The 25,626-nt window shown below is 40.3% G+C and overlaps 1 protein-coding gene across 1 annotated transcript in view; it reads right to left on the reverse strand.

Annotated features, from left to right (window-relative positions):
• Positions 1 to 25,626, reverse strand: part of EIF3F (eukaryotic translation initiation factor 3 subunit F) — a 112,490-nt gene that overhangs the window by 85,791 nt on the left and 1,073 nt on the right. The window contains exon 2 of the mRNA XM_085637409.1: positions 4,240 to 4,310. Within this exon, the coding sequence (XP_085493535.1) occupies positions 4,240 to 4,310 (71 nt within the window). The remainder of the gene's footprint in view (positions 1 to 4,239; positions 4,311 to 25,626) is intronic.

The raw sequence follows: 25,626 nt of genomic DNA on the forward strand, positions 1-25,626 counted from the left end.
CCATTTATATTAATGATTTGCCAAGAAGAGTGGGGCTCAGTAAAGGAGATCCCCCTAAATTAGGAAACTTATAGCTGAGCTGTCTGCTATTTGCAGATGATGCTAGATTAATGGATTTAACCCCAATTGGACTGCAAAGACAACTTGCTGAGCTAATTAGATACACAGAAGAGTATTATCTAAAAATAAATATTTTAAAGAGTAAAGTCATGATTTTTAGTTATCAAGGATGTAAGGTCAGAAAAAATTTGAACTGGTTCTTGGGAAAAGAGAAATTGGAAGTAGTAACATTTTATCCATATTTAGGAAAAATATTTACAAATAGGTGCTCAGCTAATAGTCATATGGACCGTTGCAAAGGCAAAGCAATCTCACAAGCCTTTGCAATTAACCGTCTGTACACACACACAGACTGTTAATATAAAATCTATAAAATAAAGATCCCACTAACCCTGAGCTACGCCAGTGAAACAATAGATGCACAAGAGTGGGACAAATTCGAGAAAGTGGAAGGGCAAATCTGGCGCCAAATATGTAATTTGAATCGCGCAGCACCTATTGCAGCGCTTAGGCTCAAATTTGGTCTTCTTTCCACTTATGTGCTATCTATGGCCGCGTGCTTAACATGGTGCAATGCATTGTTAAATAGCTCTGAGAACCTGCTACGGGTAGCACTGTACAGAGAAATATTTGTAAATATGAAAGAAAAAAGTGCTATTTTTAGGAATAATTTAAAAGCATTAACAATGTTTGGCTTAGAGAAGGACGGGGCGGCGGTTCTTTGCAAAAGGGCTCTGAAAACTAATTGTTTTCTTAATCTACGGGGTTTCTCGTGAAAGAGTTATTAAAATGTGCTCAGAGAATAGAAATACTGATTGTATTGTGGGGAGCAGTATTGTCAAAAAAAAAAACAACCTTATGTTTTATGGAATCTTAAACATGGAGTGCACAGGGTGATTCTGCTAGTGAGATTGAATTTACTCCCCCTAAGAATTGTAACAGGAGCCTGGGAGGGTATTGCTAGACACGAAAGGTATTGTCATTTATATTATTCCTGTATACAATATCTGAATCATGTTTTATTGGTTTGTCCCGCATTACAATCAACACGTCGTAGATATCTAAGGAATTGTTTTTTAAAGTATAATCACCACAGCAGAAGATGCCAGAAATTGTCTGTTGTCCCCCCCCCCCCCCCCCCCCATCTGAACTCATGGGTTTCAAATTTTTTTTTTGCTTTTTTAAACATATATTAATGTCGTAAGGATCCTTTAATATGTATGCACTGAGCACTTGCACTTTGACTCTTCGGTCTTTAAGGCCGATTTACTATGATTGAAATCAAGCATGTGCACTTTTACAAACTTTTTCTGATGCTAGTTACTCCTTTTCTAGGATCTCAAGCACCTTACTAAATCCTTGTTTTGCTGCTAAACTATGGTGTACTTCACGCTAAAAAAGGCGAGTCTACAGTATTGAACTACTTTGCACTGTCATTATGCTGTAGGTTATACAGTACAGTTTAGTGAATAGACAAATTATCTTTTATTACATGGTTATTTCGTTCATTACCTAGTAGTGTATAGCGAATTTAAAATTTTTGCACTTTACAATAAGTTTTAATTCTGAATGTTTTAGGATAGTAGTAGATTATAAGCCCGTATAAATCTGTAAGAATTCATGTATGGCAACTTGACTACTCATAGTTCACCCTTTTTGGCACTGGAAAACCTCTAAAATGGCTGCTACTGATTTGTTCATCTCTGTTTTTAGATGAAATAACAAGATTAATTTATGTACTGTAATGTGTTTTTAAGATGTATTTTTATGTGGAATTCTTCGGAATTCCAAATCATAATGAATAAAAATTGAAATTGAGTAACAGAACATACACAATGCCAATTTCCCACCACTAGCAAGAGAAACCCAAACAGAAATACAAAGCTGGCATAATTGCTCAATATCTTGGTATGATCAAATCCCCTCCATCAAAGTGGAAATCGTACCCAATGTGCTTTTTCTATTTCAGACAATGCCCATCAAAACAGACCGCCAGATTATCGGACAATTACAAAGGGCAGACAAACATTTTTGGCAGGGGAAGCGGAGGGATGCAAAAATGGCAGTAAAAATAGCACAATGAAGTGTAGGCGTAGGGATACTTGTAGCCCACAGATACTCAAAGAACGGCCCGGGGGCCACATTGGCACCCTGTTTAACAGCAAATCTGGGCTGCTCTTTACTTGTCTCAGCACTAGCAATAAAAAGATGCTAAATAAACGAGGGAACATTTATTTAAATGTTAATTTGTGTTAAAGAAAGGAAGTAAAGGGAGTGTTGCACTGCTCAACTTTAAGAACATCTTTATTTTTAAAGACATTGTTCAGCGAAAGTGTAAAAATACGATAGTTTCTTCAGAATTTAAACAGTGTATTTAATTAATTTGCCAAGCCTTTTTATCTTAGTTTATGAGATTAGATCAGGGCATTCACAAGTATTATTTAAAAAGTGATGGTTTTCAAACGTGAATGTCTAAACATTCTTTCCTAAACCCTAACAATAATGCCAATGGTAAACTAAAGAGGCAAATCAGTTATGTGCACTCTTTGGGTGACCTGGGTTCCTATTATAAATGTACATTATAGTTTATTAAATCAAACACAGGAGAAGGTTTTGTAGAATGCACATCCTTAAGTCATTTATTCTTAGGTTCTCTTATTTGTGATAATGAAGAAAAAGGTGGGAAAGTAAAATAAAACAATTGCATAACCTCACACAATATAATAAAGTGGGTAAACTGGGATTAATCCCAGGTTTTCTGGTTTCACATTATGCAGTTATGCTTCACTTCACCTATGCACACCTTCACACCAACTCCCTCTGCCCAACTTCCACCCACTTGCATCAGTGTGGCCCTCGGTCACATCACAGACCAAACGTATGGTCCCTTGGAAAATGTTTGTGAGTGCCCATGCTGTTGCCTACTCCGATGCAGCTCACCTACACTACCCTCTAGAGCAGTCAAAACAGAGAAACAGTGGTATTTTATAGTCCGCTTACCAGTGGGAGGCCCACTCTGGGATGTGCCCCAAGTATAGTCCTCAAATTCTGTCAAGGTCCCGGATAACAAGGGCTACACTACAAATTTAGGACATCATACACAAGCCAACAGGCCTTAGCATACACACCACTACTCGAAAATCCAGACTTTAAGCGGAGATAAAACAGAGAGGTCTTCAGACAACGGAGACATGCTCAGTGCATAAATATTGGGGATGTCTTCAAAAACGGAATAAAGTAATTTTAACGAATCAAAACAGACTGTGGTTTAGGAGAGTGGGGAAAATTTAGATGCATACAAATCAGATGCAACATCGTCCAAAAAGAAAGAAGCAACAAAATGCCCACTCACCAAATCTGAATAACTCTTGGGGAGTGATACAGAACACACCTCTAATTTCTAGAATATACAGACATTACCAATCGGACACATTATGCATAACAGTGGCTCTCAATCCAGCCAGGAGAGAGACTTGGAAGTGGAATTCACCTTAGAACAACAGAAGAATAAATATCAAAACATGTATGGGGGCGTGAGCATTCAAAAATTAAAAGGCGAGAAGCAGCCATCAAAATCCTATACCTCTGGCACCGGACACCATGCTGCTTACATACCATCAACACCAACGCTGCTAACCTTTCTGGCAAAATGCGGTCTAGATAGAAGGATTACACATATTCTGCGGGAATGCCCCACATTTGGTACCTAGTGGGAGTAGGTAATAAAGACTGTAGACACAATCAAAGACTCATAAATCTCAATGAGCCCAGCTTGAATGACAGTGGGGTGGATGCCCGAGTAAAAATGGGGAAGGTATGAAATCAAGCACTATTGGTGAATATTTTATTGCTGACTGACAAACAAAATTAACAGAATGGGGAACGCAACTGACACCCACACTGAATGATTTATATGGGAAAGGTATAGCATATACTGGGTGTGGACAAAATGATGTGCTCCATACAAAGGGCAGAACAGAAATTTGATAAGAGGGGCCAACACTAAACGATTTTGCTGAAGACTGCAGAAGAGTATGTTACTCAAGAATGCTAAAGGACTTGCAGATAGTCATATAGTCACCTCAATAATGTGGGACACCTGTCAACCGATGGCAGAAGCTGAACTTGAAGCACAAATGCAAGACAAGGATACACTAGGAGAGGGCTAAAGACACTCACCTCATCTTCCGATTCGTTGTGCGGAACTGAGAAACAGTTGGTAACTTCAATTGAGTGTTTATCAACTGTACCTACAAAGAAAAAGCAAGGTTAGACAATGAAACAGAAGACCTACTATGCCTGATGAAGAATCAACCAATATCAAATTTATTAACCTCACTGTAGAGATTACAAACCAAAAAAAAGGTTACAAGAATAAACAGTACATTTTGCATATCGTTCTCATGCAATAATCATTTAAAATGTGATATTGTAAATAAGAAGTTGAGGAGAGATTAACAGCAGGAGCTTGAGGAATGCCAATTTTACCACTTCCAAATAACCTGCAGTTTACAGAAGGCAAGGGAGAGAGGGTAACCAGACAGCTGAAACTCTGTGGTCTCTCCGCAAGGCCAATTAGTAGATGGTTATGGTATTTTTGTGCACACTGCCTCAATTTAAGAGGCTAGAGCCCTGCTAAAGGTCTGTTGGCAACGGAGTTGAAGTTATGTCAGAAACACAATCACAAAATGTATTACCAGGAAAAACGTGTGCGTTCAGTGGAAGATTGTAAAGATTCTATGGGTTTCACTTCATAGTGTGAAAAACATGAAATATTACAGCACTAGCCCCATTACACACTAAATAATTTAGAACGGTGAAGCAATACTGCACCCCGGAAAGACCGCACCCAATGAGATCAGTATCTGCCTGGTGCTGTTTTACCTCCACAAATATATTACATTTCATTCAGATAATGCATATTAATTTGTCAGGAGGAAGTAAGAATCAACTGTACAAGATAGTTGTTTGTAGAAGTAATTGAAAGACTTGACAAAAAAAGCTAAAAGTAGGGAAGGGGTAAAGGGTTTGAACTGTATAGCAGAAATATTGGAAGACAAGAGCCAGGCTGCAATTAAAGAAAGTCCTTCTTATAAATATCCTCAGACAAAAAAAACAAAAACACTTTGATCTCTCCCAGGATAATTTATTTAGGAATTACAAAAAAGCCATGTGTTGTTTTTCTCTTATTTGAGAACATGTTCGCTTATTTGAGAACATTTTCGCTTATTTGAGAACACTTGGTAGAAGGAGAATGCATCATGATAATGGCCAGGAAGTGAATCCCAATCAGAAAATGGAGAGATCCATGACTGATATTCGATCGCGACCCTTAGACTGTTGCATTCAAATAAAGGTCAATTTGAATAGCTCCATTTTGTAAGGTTCTTAATCACATTCAACTGGGTTAAAATATCAAGTGCAAGGTCGCAGCATCCCCAGTGCTGCTTCCAGTTTCATTTTCTTGAACAATCACTAGTCATTAGGAAAGTTACATGTTAAGTGCAAGACTACTGTTGTACTTTGAGAAATGAGTTGTAAGGACACAGGTAATTTCTGAGGTGCGACAGTCAATGTAAAAACAAACAAAACCGCATGAGCAAGCTACACCTAATGATGGGTCCAACAAGAGGATGCGAGCTAGCTGTTTTGGACGTAGGTTCAGACTAACAGTACACACAGTTCCCCTCTCTGCTATAAGGACGTCATAAATTATTATTTTACACAGAGACACTTCCAATATACTCAAATACGAAACTGAGGCAATTAGACTTACAGGACATTCATACAATATCAACAAAGTGGCTAGTTAGTGATCATAGAAACGTTTAAAAGTTTAGTCGCTGCGGCTCCAAGGGATCCCTCAAAACAATCCCCAAAAACTATAACTCCAACAGGCAGCTGCTAATACACTTCCTATCTGTGGGCAGGAGAGTGTGTGCAAGATTTTCTTTACAGCTGGGACCCAATTTCATAAAGCTTTAGATAAAGGGAGGTAGGTGTGGATACTGGTTCGAGTTGGTATTCACAAGACGCACCTTCAGTGGAATGACTCATCCTCAACTCAGTTTACAAACAAGCATTGGCATAGCCAATAGGTCTCGCTTTTGGGACATTATAAGTATTTAGTTAGGCAGCACAATTTCCTTGGTGCAATAACATCAACTGTTGCATGGCTAAAAACTTATAAGGTCCCAAAGGCGAGACCTATTGGCTATACCAATGCTTGTTACCATCACCATCGGGGTGGAACAAAAAATCTTTACTCTGCAGCATGGCCACCCTTCACTGCCTTTGAGATAACTTCAAAGTCGCCTAGCTTGTTGTAGGTAATCTTACTTAGTGTATTATATATTTGGACTCAATCACAGAAGAAGCAAAATGCCAGTCAGACGGCGCTCTATGCCAAGCACATAGTTTTAGCTTATGCGTTTTAAGCCACGCACCATTGAGACCCCCCCACACACACACACACACTTTTTTTTAAATCCTACTTAAAGTCCTGTGCGCAAAGAAGATGCGATAAATGTAAAATAGTCACCATGCAGTTTAATACAAGTGCTTAAGTGGAAGTGTAAAGGATCAACTGAGTGGAGGTGTAAAGGATACACTCAAGACAGCCAATGGAATTAGGTGAGAAATTGTTTCTACACTAGTCTGAGCCAAGACATGAATGACAAAGTAGTCTAAACTAATGCCTGAAAAAGGCTGGTCGAAGAGAGCCAATGGTTGAAAGGGACAAACTCAAATCCCACTCTAAGCAAGCAATGGGTTCCAGCTGTGTTGTCAAACCCCACACTTAAACACACACACACACACACACACACACACACACACACACACACACACACACACACACACACACACACGCCGCATTATCGCTCGCTCTCCACCATAGCTCCTTGAAGGTTATCTGGGCACGCTGCGGGGCAGCCCGCACCTCTCCTTTCAACGCTGCTGCTGAGGTGGAGCACAGGGCTTAGCAGGGGTGGAGAGCTGACCCAAGTCTGCAGAGGGGAGCGCCCTGCCACCTGACCTGGACCTCGCGGTTGTCCCCCAGAGCATGTACAGGTGGTTACAATCTTTTCACCCTGCATAATGTTGTAAGAGACTAATCAGGGCGTTGTGTGGCTCACTGCTATCTTGGAGCGGGAAAAGCGGGGAATCGCATCAGCAAATCTCGCAGGAGTGGCTACAGACCTCTATCTGAATGATGCCGAGCAAGAACAGACCAACTACTGGGGCTCACTGCCAGAGAAGACCCCCATACACACACACACAACAAATCCTCACTAAACGAGAAGCATCTGTCTGTACACAGAGCCCCACTGATAAGGCTACTCGACATCCATCAGTCTCAATACCACAAGAAACTGCACACCACAAACCCTCACAGAAAGAACTCTGTGCGGGGGTATAAAAGAACCGCACTACAAGAACAACCCTGCAGCCTCACTGAGAACAGCCACATAGATCAACGAACTGTATGAAAATTGGTGCGTACAAAAGAGGAACACTGACAGAAAGCACTAAAAGCAGAAAAGGGGCACTGAGAAAAGGCGCGTCCGCCAGCAGGGCCTGCTTGGACCACTATGCATAGAGCAGAGCATCACTGTTACAAAACACTGTACCCAAAGCAGAGCCTCACTGTCAGAAGACACTACAGAGCAGACAGTGCATCACTGGCAGGAAGAACACGCATCAGAGTCTCAATGACATAACAGCATACATGGGCCCCAGCTGCAGAGAAAACACCAAAGTTCAGCAGAGCCTCACTGTTGTAAAACATTACACAGAGCAGAGCGTCGATTATAGGAACACCCTTACACGCACCAGTCTCACTGACTGAACAATAATAATAATAATTGTCAAGACCACACTTAGGGCAGTCTGCCACAAGGTGGCGCTGCTCATGTAATTTAGAGATTAGCAGTATAACAGTGTTTAGGAATACAATATACATTCAAACATTACTAATACCTGCCTCCCCAGCCATTGCTGTAGCTTTAGGGACCTGGAATAATCTGAACTGTCGCATTCTGATGCGAGAGAGATGGTCAGTTGTTTTGGCAGCGGTGACAGGGACGACGGGTGGTGCAAGCTGTAGTGGCCTCCTGGTCAGAGCCCTGGCACTTCATATTTTACAAATTAAGCACTGCTCCATCTTGTACGGTGTTATAACGTTAAATCTGGCAAGGGGACACTTAACGAAAACACGAAAATAGGATGTGAAAATGGTTTCAATGCTTAGAAATTAGACATGGATTTGTGTGGGCTCGCATAAGAAAAAGTGCAGGCGTTCAGAAAAAGGCCACGCCTAGGCCAGGGGATTATTGCTCGGAAAGCATAACTCATTAGGAGACAGTATGAACAGCCGCTAGGCAGAGAAGCAACAGACGCAGCCCTTGCTCAGAGGGCATGAACATGCCTGTGGTCTGACAGACATGCAACAGTACAGATGGCAAGAATGGCAAAACAGAGAGGCAGCCGCAAGCTGACGACCTTGGAACTGGGAAGCACGCGATATTGTGCGGCCTCCGTGCGTGTTGTTGCTTGCACTTAACGTACGTGCCGCAAACTGAATAACTCCAGGCGCGGCCTTTTTCCACCTTGCGAACAGAGAACAAGAAGCCACGGCATATTGGAGAGTGAGCAAGGGGGAGGGAGTGAAAAAGTGTCGCGCTCGTGAGGGAAAGAGGAATCAGTGACAAAATAGGCGGGGCATGTTCTGTCAGGACAGGAACCGGTGCTGGTCTGAGAGGGACAGAGATAAAGGCCCGGGAGGGATAAAGAGAGAGAGATGATTCACAGGCAGTGCATGAGAAAGAAGGTGTGGGTGCGCAAGGATAGAGGGGAAGGCAGGGACTAGGGGAGAGACAGCAAGTGACAAATATAAGGGAAGCAAGGCGAGAATCAGAGAGAAGGGGCAGTGAGCAGTGCATGTGAGGGGTAGCAGGGCTAGAAAGAGGGGAAGAAGAGAAAGGAGACAACCACCATGGGTTGGCAGTAACATAGGGACCATGGTAACGATATCAAGAGTGGACAGGATCTCACAGAAAGCTGCATTAAAGTCAAAGGAATAAATATGGAGCATAAAGGGAAACTGAGCGCAAAAGAAAAACCACGATGGAAGAATCAAGAAAAGATTTGGGGCAACAAAAGAACCTGGAAAATTAAGAAACAAGCGCGAAAGTGATCGCGATCAAAGCGGCCGTGAAAGTAATCACTGTAAAGCGCAGCGCGCGTGCCCGCGCACATGCATTGTATCTCTAGGCTGGCCTGGTAGCACTTTTTGGAGCCCTCACAAAATGTCTTGCCAGACCAGTGCATGCGCTGGGTCAGGCGAGACCTAAAAAGGACTCCTTTTTGAAGAAAGGGTAGACGGACTACCTCTTTGTAGTAATAGACTCTTAGTCAGCAGTGGGTTGAACTGGAATTTATTGTAGAAAAGCTACACAGCAGACAGGAGAGCTAGGTGAAGACGACACATCCAGCCCCAACAGCTCTCATTACCATTTGAATGTCAGAACTCAACAAGGCAACTCATCAACATTCTATAGAAGGATAGAATAACCTGGAACAGTAAGATGCTATAACACAAAGGTACTACAGTAAAGAGAGTATAACATATCCTCCTTTCTCTATAATAATATGAAACAGTAAAATGCTGTAATACAAAAGTACAATAGTAAAAAGAATAATGTATAAAACAAAGGAAAATAATGAAAAATGCAAAGAACAGAAAACATAAAACTAAGAAGGAAAACACAGAGGATAAAAGTATCATAAGAAAGCATAAAATATAAACCTTAAAACAAAACAAGTGCAGTAAAGCCTAAGAACAGGAAAACAAAACATTTCAAATACAGTATCTCTTAGGGATAATTTTAGATCTTGAACTCCTCCTAAGAGACATTCCCGAGGGTAGAACTTTCTCAGGACTAAGAGGCAAAGGAGAAGGAATGGAGTTAACATTCTTAACCTTCACAATTTTCCCAAAATTCCACCACTTTCCCCCTTCAACTTGCAGAGTTCCTACCCAACCTAGTGACAGAAATGGGAGAACCAAACTTGCTCTCACCTTTCTTTACATGAAAATGTGACTTTACACGAACAAGATCTCCAACAACTAAAGGTACAGTTTTGACACCTTTCTTTTTGTCAAACCATGACTTCTGTTTGGACTGGGAATTAGAAACATTTTCTCTAACTAGAAGCATAAGACTGTCAATATCAGGAACTTGATCCACTTGTTCACCCATGCAGGCTTAAAGCTAGTGTTGGGCTTTCATCCCCTTAATAAGTCAAAGGGAGAGACTTTGGTTGTGGAGTGGGGAGTGGTCCTGTAGAACCACAGCATACTATTAAGTGAATTAATGATATCACACTTACAAGACCTGGTCCACTTAATACAGTCCCCCACAACCCTGTTCATGCGTTCAACAAGTCCATTGGACTGAGGATGATAAAGTGAACTTGTAACGTGTTGAATGTTGCATGATTTTAAGAAGAGTTCAAATTTACCACTTGTGAATTGAGAACCATTATCAGACACCATGGTTTCAGGAAACCCCTCCCTCAAGAATACATCTTTCAGAAACAAAATGATGTTATTCGTAGAGGCTTCCTCAACAAGCTTCATTTTGGGCCATTTTGAAGCATAATCAATTAAAACTAAGACAAAACGACACCCTTTAGGTAAAATCTCCAAAGGTCCCATAACGTCCAAACCTACTTTGGACCATGATTTAGAGGGGCACTCAAGGGGCAAAAGAGGAGGAGTGGAAAATTTTAAACCTTGGTCAGAAGACTTACAGATGGAATAGGAGTCAACCAGATCATTGATATCACTGTCCATCGCGGGCCACCAAAAGAATTTGATATCCACCAAGTGACATGTCCGCAAATGACCCTCGTGTGCTCTGACAATAATGTTTTTCCTAAGACTCTGAGAAGCAATGAGCTTGTCACCTCTTAATAACACGCCATCTTCCAATGAAATTTCTGATTCTACCTTCCAAAATGGCTGTATACAATGAGGAAGCGCACGTTCTCTGGGCCAACCTGAACTAACAAACCCACAGACTTGTAAGATCTCACCCTCAGCAAGGGCTTTAACCCAACTGTCAACAGTATCAATGCCATGCTCAGGTAAGTCAAGTGAGGCTACCAAACAATCGTCAGAATCTTCCTCCCCAACGTCCTCAGGAAAATTTCCAACTTTGTTATTGTCAATAGGAAAACGTGAAAGATAATCTGCTCTGAGATTCCTGCCTCCAGAAATATGGGCAACATCAAACTGGTACTGCATGAGGCGAGATACCATACGAAGGATCCTAGGCGAGCAGCATTTACTGGTCCCAGCCCCAAGAATAGAAATTAGCAGTTTATGATCAGTCTTCAATAAGAAGCGTCTACCCCAAATATAAGGTCGAAACTTTTCGATGGCCCACAAGCAAGACAACAACTCTTTTTTGATAACGGAGTACTGAAGCTCCCCATTTCTCAAAACTCTGGAGGCAAATGCAATTGTGTTCTCTCCTCTAGAACTGTCTTGGGTAAGAACAGCCCCCAACCCTACTTGACTAGCATCAACAGTAATGCAAGAGGCCAAATCCGGGTCATAAGGTTTGATGGCACAGCTGTTAGGAAGAGAACTCTTTACATACTGCAGAGCAGACTCGCATTCATGTGACCACTCCAACGTTAAACCCTTGCACAGTAGGGAACTGATGGGCATAGTTTGGGACAAACTTCGAATAAAACTCCAAGAGACCAAGCAGAGACTTGACACCACTCTTATCAGATGGAGCGGGAGCTTGAGTAATGGTTTCGAGCAGCCCGTGCCTGGGTTTGATCCCTTCACCCGAAATTAAGTGACCTAGGTACTCAATTTATTCAGTGAGAAACATGCATTTTTCAGGTTTAACAACAACACCATGATCCTTGAAGATTTCTAGAACCTTTTCAAGCTAAGAATTGGGAGTTGAGATATCTTTGGAATGTATCAACACGTCGTCTTGGAAAACAAGCACACGCACAATGCCACCTAACATACTCTGCATGACACGTTGAAAGACTGAAACCGCAGAGGCAAGGCCAAAGGGCATTCGTTTATACTGAAAAGTCCCTAAGGGTGACACAAAAACTGTGAGAGGGCGAGATTCAGGTTCAAGCTCAATCTGATGGTATGCGCTTGCTAGGTCCAGCTTTGAAAAAAAATCTAGACCCTCCGACGCTTGCAAATAGGTCACAAATTTTACGTAATGGGTGAGAGTCGATCCAGATTTCCTTGAGTTCTCGGTCTAGATCGTCTCTCACGCTGAAAGGTACACCTCTCAACTTATGCTTGATTGGAAGGGCTCCATCTTTTACTAAAATGTTATGCTTGAAACCTTTTATGGTTCCTAATCCCCCTCCAAAAACAGATGGAAAGCGTTTACTCCACTGGCACAAATGTTGATCCGATACTACAAGAATTTGCTTAGAAGTGCCAGGTCTAAGGACCATCTTGAAGAGACCCTGATGGTACCATCCTAAAATATTAAGACCCTTTACTGCAACGTACATTTACCCAGTTATTTTCCTGTTTCTAAAAACCAAAACATCTTTTAAAAAAACGAGGAGATCAATCTTCCGTCCCTCATATGAAACTGGAGGACGATCGGGAGGCTCAAGTGGTCTTTCTCCCCATGTTTTGAAAAAAAGTTCATGAGTTGTCATCGTAATCTTGGCGCCTGATTTGACGAGAAGATTAAGTGATTTCCCTCCCACAATAATTTCAGCAATGGGATCTACACATTCACTCGATTCATCAACACTGGACACCGATTCATGTGTCAAAGTAACAATAGAAACAACTTCAGGATCAGATTCTATAACACAAGCAACAGATCTTCTAGGATATTTACGTTTCATGCAGACTTTTGCAAAGTGCCTAATTTTTTTGCAGTAATTACATGTTACGTTCGCTCCAGGACACTTTGCACCTTTAAGGTGAGGGGGATTCCCACAACGATAACACATTTGCTTAATGTGTTGAGAATCCGATGTACTCTTACCGGGGTTAGCGTACTTGTGTGTATTGCCTCTTGAAGTAGAGGATTTATTGTCGTTTGTCTTCCCTTTAACATTAGAGACGACTACACTAACTGGATCCGTAGATTTCTCCTTCAACTCCTTTAAAGATAATTGTGAAGTTTCAATGCTCTTGGCAATTTTGACAGTTTCATCAAGAGAAGGATTTGCAAGAGAATCTGTTTATCTCTACAATGACAAACAAATTGGTCACAGATCAATTGGTCTGTGAAGACATCAAATTGACAAACTGCAGCAAGCCTACGTAACACAGAAATGTAAGAGTATACATCTTCGTTTTCGCACTGTTGTCTTTTAAAAGTTTTATGACGGAGAACAATCAAACTGGGTTGTTTGTCAAATGTGGTTTTAAGATAGTATCTGGATAATCATCAACAACATCCTCTGGTACGTGAACAATTTCAGGAAGATGTTTATAGATAGAGCGACCTTCAAATCCAAGCGAACAGAGGAGTAACCATTTCTTGCGTTCATTGCTAAACCTTAATGCACCAATTGCTCCCAAATACGTCTGGAAAGCATCAAACCAGATTTCCCATCGAACAGAAGGTTCTCCAGGAGATTCCAAGAAAGAGGGAGGGGGAGTTACAGATTGCATAATTGCGAAATGAAGGAGATAGTAAAAGAAAAGAAAAATAATGTAGATGACAAAGAATAGAGAATGCAATGCTGTGAAGAAAAATAAGACAGTGTAAAATTATGTTTCAAAATAAAACATTAAATAAAGTCACAGTGTGATTACAACCATTTACCAAAAGCAATTTGACGTGAAAGATGTTGGTGTGCGAATCACTGTCGGATAAGTTTAGATAAGTCGCACATAAAAACTATTTTTGAAGAAAGGTGTGCGAATCACCGTAATTCGCTATAACAGGATTCAATAATAATATATCAGATAAGGATCACTGCAGAGTTTCTGAAAAGGTGTCTGAATCACCGTAATTCACTAAAACAGATGGATTCAGCAGGTGAATATTTTTTAAAAAGGTGTGTGAATCACCGCAGAGTGGCTCACACCATAACAGAATAAGGACGTGCCGATCGTCGAAATCGGCTGACTGGATCTAAAATCATTTGCCAGGTTACAAGCGTTGCAGGCAAAGTAGAAAGACGTGCCGATCGTGCAAATCAGCTGACTGGATCGAGAAGCAGTTGTCAGGTTACAAGCGTAGGGCGAAAAGTAGCGCGAGTTGATACCTTGCGCGTACAGTCAGGCAGAGTTGGGCCTACTGTTGCGCAGGAGTGCAGATAAAGCGTTGCTAGGCTACAGTTGCGTGCGTTGCTACCTTGCGCGTACAGTCAGGCAGAGTTGGGCCTACTGTTGCGGAGGAGTGCAGACAGAGCGTTGCTTGGCTACCAAACAAGATCCTAATGCGCATGTGCAGGACAGAGTAAACGTCTCAGGAAGCGCGAGATCTGTTTTTGTCCTTGCCGATGCAAACAGCAGCAGAAAAATCGAGAACAATAAGTACGGGGACAAAAAAAAATTTTATAAAATAAAAATTGAGCAAGTTTAACAAGTCCGTTTTTTTTTTTTAAATGACGCTCGCTCCGTACCAAATCTCCAGAAATGCCGAGAGATAAAGGACAGTTTTTGAGAAGTGCCGGTTCCAATCTTGGGTAAGCCGAAGGCATCGGTGTGAAAAATGAAGAAAGAGGAAGAGTCTTACCACAAGATGAAGAAGGATTCAGGGCGATAGCCACCAATGGTGATTAGTGCTGCACGCAGAGTTCAGCGTGTTGCTGTGTAGCAGGACAGGATCGTCGCCATAAATTGTAGTAATATACTCGTAGTCAGCGGTGGGTTGAACTGGAATTTATTGTAGAAAAGCTACACAGCAGACAGGAGAGCTAGGCGAAGACACATCCAGCCCCAACAGCTCTCATTACCATTTGAATGTCAGAACTCAACAACAAGGCAACACATCAACATTCTATAGAAGGATAGAATAACCTGAATAAGATACTGTAAAACAAAAGAACTACAGTAAAGAGAGTAGAACACTTTTATCATAATAAAATAATTATATTCCAGACATTTCCTTGTAGATAGATAAGCCGCCTCACTAGAGTCTGAGCATTTCATATGTCAATCAAAAAGGAGCTTATCAAAATGGTGACAATAAGACAATAACACTTAGTGAACTAAGATGTGGCAAAATGATCACCACAGACCTTAAAAGGTCAGCATTTCTGCAACTCCATGATAGGAACACAAATTTAAGCGACACAGTGGGAAAGAAGCACTATCAATTCAAAACACTGTCTTTCAAAAGTAATTTTGCTTCTTCGGTTTACCAAACGTCTTATGGTTCTTGCAATGCCACTGTGTCACCATGGTCTATTCTTATGAGGAAAGATTAGGCTTCCGAAAGAGGCATCTAGACCGGCATGGCTGGTATTTTTATTGGAAGGCTTTTTATTCTAATATCTGTTTTTAATCTGTAGAAACTTTTGTTACAGGAAGGAAAAAGTAACCTCTTGGCATGCCCTGGCTACAAGAAGTTTTAAGAAAATGCTTTGGGAATGCATATCAAGGTTTTGTTGCGACTTTCCATTCTGGGGAGAATAATTCTAAATCCTAATAAACTCACTGGGAGATAGCAGCCAGTCGTGTTAACTCTGGCACTGGCATCTATCTGCAGAGGTAGCAGAGAAACCATTATGATGGCCTAAGTTTCCATAATGCATACTCCCACCTTCAGTTTGCACTTTCCTGAGATCCCCAAAGAATCCAATGACCTCCACAAAGAATGAATCACAACCACACAAGTACCCATGGCCAAACCAGTGTCAACTGTCTCTCTAAACACAACAAATGCACATTATAGCTTTAATTACCCCTTTAGGCATATGGTCCAAAGTACCTCTTGCCACTCCACTCTCAAACTTGTTGACAATCCCACTCATAAATCAAGAGTCACCAGCTACATAAACTGTGCATCACTGCATCATTAAACAACCACAATAATAGACCATAATATCAAGGCTCAGCGCTGACAGTCACAATGCTGATCACTGAGCAACTCGATACTTTCAAGATCAGCCAGATCAAAGAACAAGACTTTAAAACATTCACGCCACACAGGGGTGTGGAATTTAATAAAATATCTACTTGTCCATGGGGCAGATTGCTTCATAAATCTACTCGTCGTCTAACAAAATCCACTTGTCCCTTTGGTCCCATGTAGTGAAACGACAAATTAGGGCAGCAATCTCATTACATGAGAGCTCTGATAAAGCCTCTCTGATTAAGGCAGGGCTCATGCAATGGTAGTGTTTGAATACTTGCAATCCCCTTATGTTGCCACGTTTCCACAGATCTACATACTGGAGCTGAAGGGAGTGGTAAGCAATAGTTACAGGGTTAGAATGTCCTTTTGAGTCTGTGCAAACATACTAATTTGCATGTTTTAATGGTTTTCAACAACTCTTCTCTAAGCTGTTCCCATACTGAGAAAGGTTGGCAATTTACTCCTGACCACGGCAGACGTAAACCTTCTTCCAGAGTTGGGAAAAATGTGGTTGGATGGAAAGTGAACTTGCAAACACTCAGCTTTTCGCATGAGCAAATCTACACATGCATATTTGCTTATGCTAAAATGCAGTTCACATATTTTCGAGGAGTACTATTTGTCCTAGCTCAGTAAATTCTTGGGAATTCACGAAAGCTGTATAGCTGCACTTAATGCAAAGACATATACCATGGGTGCACTTTTAGGACTTTCTTTAATAATTAGGCCCTTAATTTGGTCTGGCGTTGACCATGACCTTTTGAGTTGATTAAAATTCTGTCTCCGTATCGTCTGGCTTCACTGTGAATGACAGCGTTCTGCTCTTTCACAAGCAGCATATCGGCACACTAAGTAGTGTTGTTCAGTGCCAGTAACTACTGTGGCAGTGTGTGCTTTAGGAGACCAAAAACAACTTTTGCTGATGTTTGTTATAATGGTGAGGGCCCGGCAACTCACACACCAATAAGGTTTTACAAAAACCATGACAAAAGTCACAAATTGACAAAACTAAAAAGCTGACCACCAGTTTCAGACCTGTCTGCTTTGCCAATGCTTGTTAATTTTTGTTTCCAATAATCTTATTGAAACTGGTTACACTGATTTTCCATTATGAATATTTTTGGCAAATACTAGCATGCATCAACACATTAGTAAATGTTGCTGCAAAGAAATGGTACCTAAAATTTTACTGTGGTTTAGCAAAATGTTTTTTTTCCTGCTTTCATTTTTTATGAACATTTTATTTTGAAAGCAAAGAATCATCAATCTTGCTTTCAAGCTTCTGCAAATATTTGCATCAAATCAGAGAGCATTCTGGGAGCATTATACATAGCCTCATATTGCTAAACTTTGAAAACGTGAGTACACATTTTTATACTGGAACCTCCATCAATAGTGCAGTCAGAGCGTACAAGATTTACTTAGAGTGCTCACCTCAATAATAAAAGCTTTCAATTAATGAACCATACATACAAGTTTGAACAGCATTAACATATAGACAAAAATATTACCTTAAATGCAGACCGTGCTCTCCCCTGATCCATAATTTGGTACTTCAAACTGGCAGCTAACTGGTTTGTGCTGCAGGGGGTTGGGCCTACTTCTCTCAAGGAAAATATACACATGAAAACGTGTTGCACTTGACCTCAAACAATATATCCTGGGCATCGGGCTATAGGAATTACACATCCTTGCGCCACACATTGCCTACAGATAAAACAAAACATAAACATACTGTGCACACAATGCTTCCTCAACACTAATCAAACACACTTTTTGCCCTTGGTCAATGTAATTTCCAGACCTGTGTGGAAATGCACAAGTAAAACGCCCACGATGTGTCAATGGACAATGCAATTAACCCAGAGAAACTAGTGATTATCCCTGGAGACATTGCTATAGAAATCTCAATGAATAACACAACCAGAGGGCTGCAAACTAATTATAGGAAAAGAAGCGTTAAGGAGGACGCCCAGCAATAAGATTAAATTTAAAAAAAGATAGGATTCTAGTGTGTTGCCCAACAACATAACCCTTACAATCACACACAGAACAATGCAATAAGCATGCTGTTTAGAAATATGTAAAATCTCCTCGCTACTAAGACTTTAAGCTCCGTGTGTACTCAGTGGGTGGGACTCTAGTGATGCCAATAACGCCCAAAGAAACAACCTCTCGCAATACACTGTTCGAGCTATGTTTTTATATATAAACTAAAAGAATAAGCACGGGTTGAAAACGGCTCAAAAAGCTACAGGGGCAAGAGCAATTATTTCATCCAACCTCCTTTTCTGATTTTTCTGTATGAACCACCTCTCATCTGGTCTTTTCAATTCATGTAAACTTAACCTCCTTTGACACTGAAAAAAGAATATGTTGGTAACTAAATATTAAACCTATCCCCAGCGAGCACATCAAGCCTCAAACCATTTATATAAATTGGACCTGGATAACGTTATTTCGTTTCAACTATAGTAATCCGATTAAAGTTTCTACAGAATATATTATATAGTATACATCACTTTGTAAAGTAACAAAACACACTGTCTACTGATTACCTTGCATATTTCTCCAACCCTTAAACTCAATACTACAAGCCAGTATTCAGCTCCTCTAGCCTTATCTGGTTTGTGCCTGGGTGTTCACTTCTTAACAGTGGATATTTTTGGTGTGTGGGCACAACAATGCTTCAGTTTTATCTGTCTTTATCACTCTACTAATCATTTGTACTGAGCATTAGTAAAGCAAAGCTTTAGCCCTCAAAAGGTGCGTTTTACGGGTCTGGCAAGCAGGAACACACTAGCACAGGGTTCTCCAAAGTTGGTCCTGGAGGGCAGAATCCATGCAAAATATTAAATTAACTACATTTATCACAATAGAGATATGGTACAAATCTGGCATGGATCCGGCCTTCCAGGACCGACTTTTGAGAACCAAGTACTAGACTAGACTAGACAGACAGAGACAAGCAATCTCATTTCAATGTTTGGAGTATTATCCATGTCATGTGTAAGGTGAAAATGAGAAAATGTATTGTTTACGGCATTCTTCGTGTCTTGTAATTGGGCAGTTCTAAGATGCAGGAGACTTGCTCCTGTTGGGTCTCCAATTCCTCAAACAATGTTGAGTTTGTTCTTCAGGTACTTGAGCTCGCAGCAGTAACCTTCTACAATTGATTTTCAATGAAAATAAACAGACAGTACCCAAACAGGTGCATCACAAGGTACTTCAATCTCAGGCAGCAGGTCCGCAAGACGTTCTCTTTTCTGAGGAAAGGAAATATCCTGGACTATCCAATCAAAATCAAATTTTACTACCACAAACCCAGGAAACACTGAAAACAAATCTCAGACTTAGAGCAGGTCCATGTTGCAAATGACCCCATTTCCAATATAAACAGGGACATGACCCTTTCTTCGACCATGCTTAGATAAAAGTGAAACCCACCGACTAGACCCAACACACCGATCTTACAAAAAAAAAAAATATATGCACTATATTGTATAAATATTTCCCATATTCAAGGAAGGGGAACAAATGTACAGGAACAACAACAAAAACATAAGCTTATTCAAACATACCTGGTCCAGAGTCACAAAGGATTCACAGATTACACTAGTGGCAAAACGCTCTCAAAAGGAGCCAAAAGGTGGCACGTAAGCCCAATGTAAGAACTTGAAATAAATATCTGTAGGCAAAGCAATCAAGAGAAAGCAGGCACCTGCTTTTCCATGATTAGGAGTTAAGGTGAAATACGTAGTAACACTGAAAAAGTAGCAGTTGTAGGCCTAGGTAGATCAACCCAGGACAGCGTTGTCACCATCATATAAAAAATAACTGCCCATTACTTTGTGCTGAAACTCTCCTTTCCATCCCCTTAATATCTCCCCTCAGCCTGGTGGCTGCACCGAGATTTGCCAGTTTTTAATTCGTACTTTTCCTATATTAAACAATCTGCTCTTTTAACTTTAGCACAAGGTACAATTTCAGACTATAATCCTTTTATCCATCCCCTTTTTTATTCTTGCACTAATCATAAAAATTTGCTATCCATACACGGCAGCAGATTAAGATTGTTTATACCTTATTACTAACAAACAACGCCCCAGATCATTCACAGCATGTGTCACTTTTCAATCGACCCATCACTCCCACCAGGAGAAAACAGTAATAGCATCTAAGGCACTTTGAGGTGTGTCAAGCTAGTAGACATGGGCAGAGGGCCCTGCATATACGACCCAACTCGGCCCTTGCAGGTCATTATACTTGTATTGTCACAATAGCTAGACACTTTTTCAATTTGTTATCTGCACCGTCATGCTACACACTAATGTACCTTTAGGTCTCATTCCAATTACAGCTCATTGCAATTACAGCTCATTTATTTTATGAATTGTCTGTATCAGCATACAACATTTAAATGTCTTTATGTAAGCATAGAAAACAGCTGGGAATTTTCTATATTTGTTTGCATTTACCATGTTATTTCTTACTTTTTTGGCTTAAAATTATCTATGAACTGCATTATTAATGGTACTTTTTTTATACCTTTTACTTGCGGTACCAATTCTGATTATGTCACAATGAATGGATAAGTCCCTGGTTGGTAATGGTGCTTTCCCTTTCCAGTACTTTAGTTGGTGTAAACTCTCTTGTAGGTGCTCAAGGGAAGAGGGGTCACCCACCCCTCCCAATTCGTAATCCCTAGGGATCACACACAATATTAATTCCCGAACCCGAGCACAGCTATCATATCACATGCTGATTATCATCATCAGACAATATACACAGAACAGTTTCATAGTTGTTGAATTTTTAATTTTTCTCTTTCTTCCGTTGGTCCAGCCAACACGTGTTTCGTCGCCCGGGACTTCCTCAGGGCTGGAAGAATATAAAACTTGCGTGTAATGTATACATCTCTGAAGAAACAGAGTGAGATACAAGTGGAGCCCACCATAAATTACAGAAATAAATATACCAAAACAGTAAACAAAATCCAAACAACTTGGTGGGTGCTGAAGAATTAGAAACAGACCCACATTGCTGATACAGAGTGTGAAGAAAGTCTGTGAGAATCACCATGAGTCTCCATGACAGTGAGAAACCAGTGCTCCAAACCTTAATCCCCGATTTGCACCAGTATTGTGAAGGTGAACATGCAAAGGTTGGTGGTGATGGTGCACATTCGAATTATTTAAATGGTGTCACTATGCAACTACGATTCAATATGACACGTACCTAACCGGTATAGATAGATGAAGATTTCAGCCTAAAATGGCGAAGGAGCAAATGAATTGGTAAATTATCACTCCAAATAGTAATCACAAGTGCAAAAGGAAGTTATAAGATCATATAACTACCTTGAGACCGGTTATAATTCCGTCCCGGCCACCAGGGCAGGGAATATGGTATGTCCGTCTTGAGAGATCGTGTCTTGTACATCTGTAATAAAGATCTAGCATAAGGCCAAAACCAGACCTATCATTGCATGATAGCAACCAAATGGAATTCAATTGATAGTATAAAGTGATCTAATGTAAACATCAGACCGGAGAGCACCAAATCTAATCCGTCCTGTCTTGTCACAAAGCACCTATCAAAGATCATATATCATCTCTAATATTGAGCCACGTGCATTAATACATACTCCTATCTCTCAGCCCCAATGTGGCAACAGAATGAATCCCTATACCAGGGGAAAATCAAGTAGTAAGCCTACTATCAGTGTGCCAAATTAGAGTATAATCTACATACCCCAAGGCAAATGTGCTATGCATCATTAATACAATAATCTTTGACCACAGGATTATATAAGGTATAAAAATGCCCAGCATATCTGATATTGGCGATATGATATCAAACAGTGACCGCTATGTAGTTAGAGTCAAGAACAAGAAACATTCTAAAACATCCTGATTCAGAGATAGAATGGTTGAGTAAGCCGTAGGGCTGGAATATGCCCGTTCTCTAATTCTCGCATCTAATGAAAAATCAATCACAAGATCCAATTATAATACTATTCATACGTAGTAATATATCGCTTCTCGTATCTAATGAAAAAAATCAGTCCCAAGATCCAATTACAATACTATTCATACATACTGGCATTCAATACATAAAATTGCTTATGTCAAGCGTGAAAGCAACTCACAATGTTGTTGTTATCGCGACTTCTGTATTATCCAGCTTCAATGAACCTCTGTAAACAAAGATGGGGCTTAGCATATCTCCAGTAAGATCCTAACTTCATATAAAATCTCGACAGTCCATAACCCATGGTCAGACCCCTACCTTTCATGCTGCGACATGAGTATACGTCCGACTCTCCGTCCCCAATACGGCCGCGGAGTAACATGAACCGGAGATACGATCCATTTAAATCCGGTTCACTGTCAAGTCTATACCGCTAACCTCTGTTATCACGTATGACTCAAACCTAACATGGGGGCCATGATGGAAGTATAGAGTGCGATATGTCTGTCTAGTAAACAGCTCCAAAAAATAGATACAATTAAAATCTATAGACAACGACCAAATAACAGAGTTCGTTACTCCACATTAGAAAATCATTCCAATGCGGGCAAGAAAAGCACGTGGCAAAGTGAGTGCCATATATTCGATTCTCACAATGATGCGAACGAGAGAACCACGCAAGTGACGCTATAAGTATCCATATAGAACTAGTGAGCCCATATCGCTCACCCTATAATCAATAAGTCTCTCTTCTTCAATAAAAACGCCATCAATGCATCCAATATACGATGTGTTTCTACAATAAACATGTGTGCGACAGATATGTCAGTCCCCAAATATTATTCTAAAATTGTGGTGATACAATAAAAAACGAATTCACTACTCACCCAGAATCAATTATTAAGTGAATGAAATTGTGAAAGAAAGGAATTAGACGTCACAACTATATCCTTATGTCAGAGTGAGATAATCATTGTGTCCTTAAACCTTTGATATTTGAATCTAAGTGATGTTGGATCATCACTGTTTCAGCAGCGTGGTCATCTAAGAGAAGGTAAAGCCAAATCGGGCAAGCACCCTCCAAAGATCTGAAGATATACAACATCATGGAATAGTGTGAACAATGCAATACATAAAAAAGGTGAATGCATCACTATACGGGAATTTATAGCAATGCAAGGCATAGAATAAAGGTGTATTTATCACTATACAGAAATATATAGTCTAAGGAATATATAAACAGACAACAAAATACAGTACATCAGAATAAGTCATATACTGTCTGGTAGACATAAGAGACATCACATTTTACTATAACATATTACTCAAAAGTTTCAATCCAAATTCAATTAATAATGGTTGGTTGTATAGTAGTCTCTATATAAGGGCAAGCTGCTAATATGTCATGTATTGTATAGGCATAGTACAATTTCAGCCTGATTACATATAAAAAATAACATACTAAATTCAATAAATCACTAAATACGACAGAGATAGGTAAATGTGTATCATGGGTTGTATAAGTATAATGCAACTTCTAGTTTGATATATAAATAACATCCTAAATTCAATGAATCGCTACATACGACAGAGATATATGAATGTCTTCAATCACCCAAAAAATAGTGTAGCTCATGATCTAAATTGAGGCCGTGGTCGACTGTTCTCATTTTCATAATCCACATTGCCTCTCTACGTCTCAAACGTAGCGCTCTATTACCACCCCTGGGGTCCATCTCGATCTTCTCAATCCCACAAAAGGTAAATGTTTTATGTGTGTTTTGTGCATTACATTCATTTATGGGTACTGCAGTAGGAGATCTCGTATCCTTGTATTTGATGGCTCGTCCATGTTCACTAATCAGTTCTTTTAATGGCCGGATCGTACTGCCTATATAAAATTTGTTGCATTTAAGCATGTATACAACAAATTTACTATTGTAGTTGATCATTTGTCTGATCGTGAAACGTCTACCCATAGGATGTATGAATTCTTTCTTTTTGTCCATGGCCTTATCACAAACCCTACAGCCGCCACATTTATAGAAACCCATACATCTTTGAGATAACCAGTTGTCCATAGGTTTATGTTTTGGATAGCTAGTACTTAATAGTGATCTGATAGTTTGACCCCTATTGTAAGAAATCAAAGGAACGTCCACTATCTGTTTCTCTAGATTTTTATGCCGCGAGCCCACGTGAGGGTCAACAGAGTGGCCCAGCCGGGAACCTTCCAGGCGCAGGACAACGTCTCCAGCTTCATCCAGTGGTGCCAGAAGGAGATGCACATCACAGTGAGGGGGGGCACGTGAGGGCGTGAAGTCTGCTGCATGTACTGATTTGGGTACTTTAAGTAGGGGTCCTGCAGCACCCACAGAAATAATCATGCTGGAGTTCAGGAGGTAAAGGAGCAAATGTAAACTTTTTTTTTCTCTCGTCACACTTGATGCAGGGTTTGCTAAAAGTGATCTAGGTGACAATCCTTCTGGGGTACAGGAAACGGAAGGAAAGGCAGGAGCATGACAGCTGTTCGCTAACACACAACATTTAAATATCGGGAAATGAACTGTACACATTTCTAATTAGATCAGTGATTAAGACAACAAAAATAAAGCTCTTTTTTGTAATTCTGAATTATGATGGAAACAGAGATTTAAAGTAGGATCAAAAGAAAACGGAGATTCTTTACTTGGTGATGCAAAAATTATAAATATTCACGGAAGCCTGATATCCATGCACGCTAGTTTTTCTTTGCTATATATTTTTACCAGTAAAACTGCATGCCTATGCAAATGTAGAGGCCATTTCAACAGAAAATCTGTTATCTGCAAATGACAGTGTGCTATCTCACCAGTGCTCAGAAAGCACAAGCAGCTACATTGCACAGCCTCACCACTCTCCTGCTGAATGGGCATGGCACATTTGCTGCATATTTGTTTTCTGTATGATGCTTGATTCATACACAACCCCTATGACTTCAGTGGTATAACATTAATGGCAGCACCCCAATTCTAAAGAAGCATGTGCAATGCAATAGGTCTCGCATTTACGAGAGTTTGAGCTATTGACATTGCAAATGACAATGCATTTTATTTTCGTTTTTAAAACATAAATAAAAGGCATTGTCATTTGCAATGTCAATAGCTCAAACTCGCATAAATGCGAGACCTATTGGATTGCAAATGCTTGTTGCTATGTGTGCAGTTCATTTTTACAGGTATTTACGTTTCGCTGTACATTACAAAAATAATAAGGACATCCTTCGACATTGCCTTTATCCCATAGGGCAAGACTATCACTTATTTCACTTTGCTTTTCTTGCTTTCGCTGCAAAATAAACCCCAGGTTGAAAAAATAAGCAGCAATTTGTCAGAAGACATAGGTGACCTCTGTCTTTGAACAGAAGCAAACAAGACAAGAAAAATACAGAATTTCAAGGCATCTTTATTAATTGCCTGGAATTTCAAGACAAGCCAAAAAT

The sequence above is a fragment of the Triturus cristatus genome, chromosome 12 (assembly GCF_964204655.1).
Source record: "Triturus cristatus chromosome 12, aTriCri1.1, whole genome shotgun sequence".
Lineage (NCBI taxonomy): Eukaryota > Metazoa > Chordata > Amphibia > Caudata > Salamandridae > Triturus > Triturus cristatus.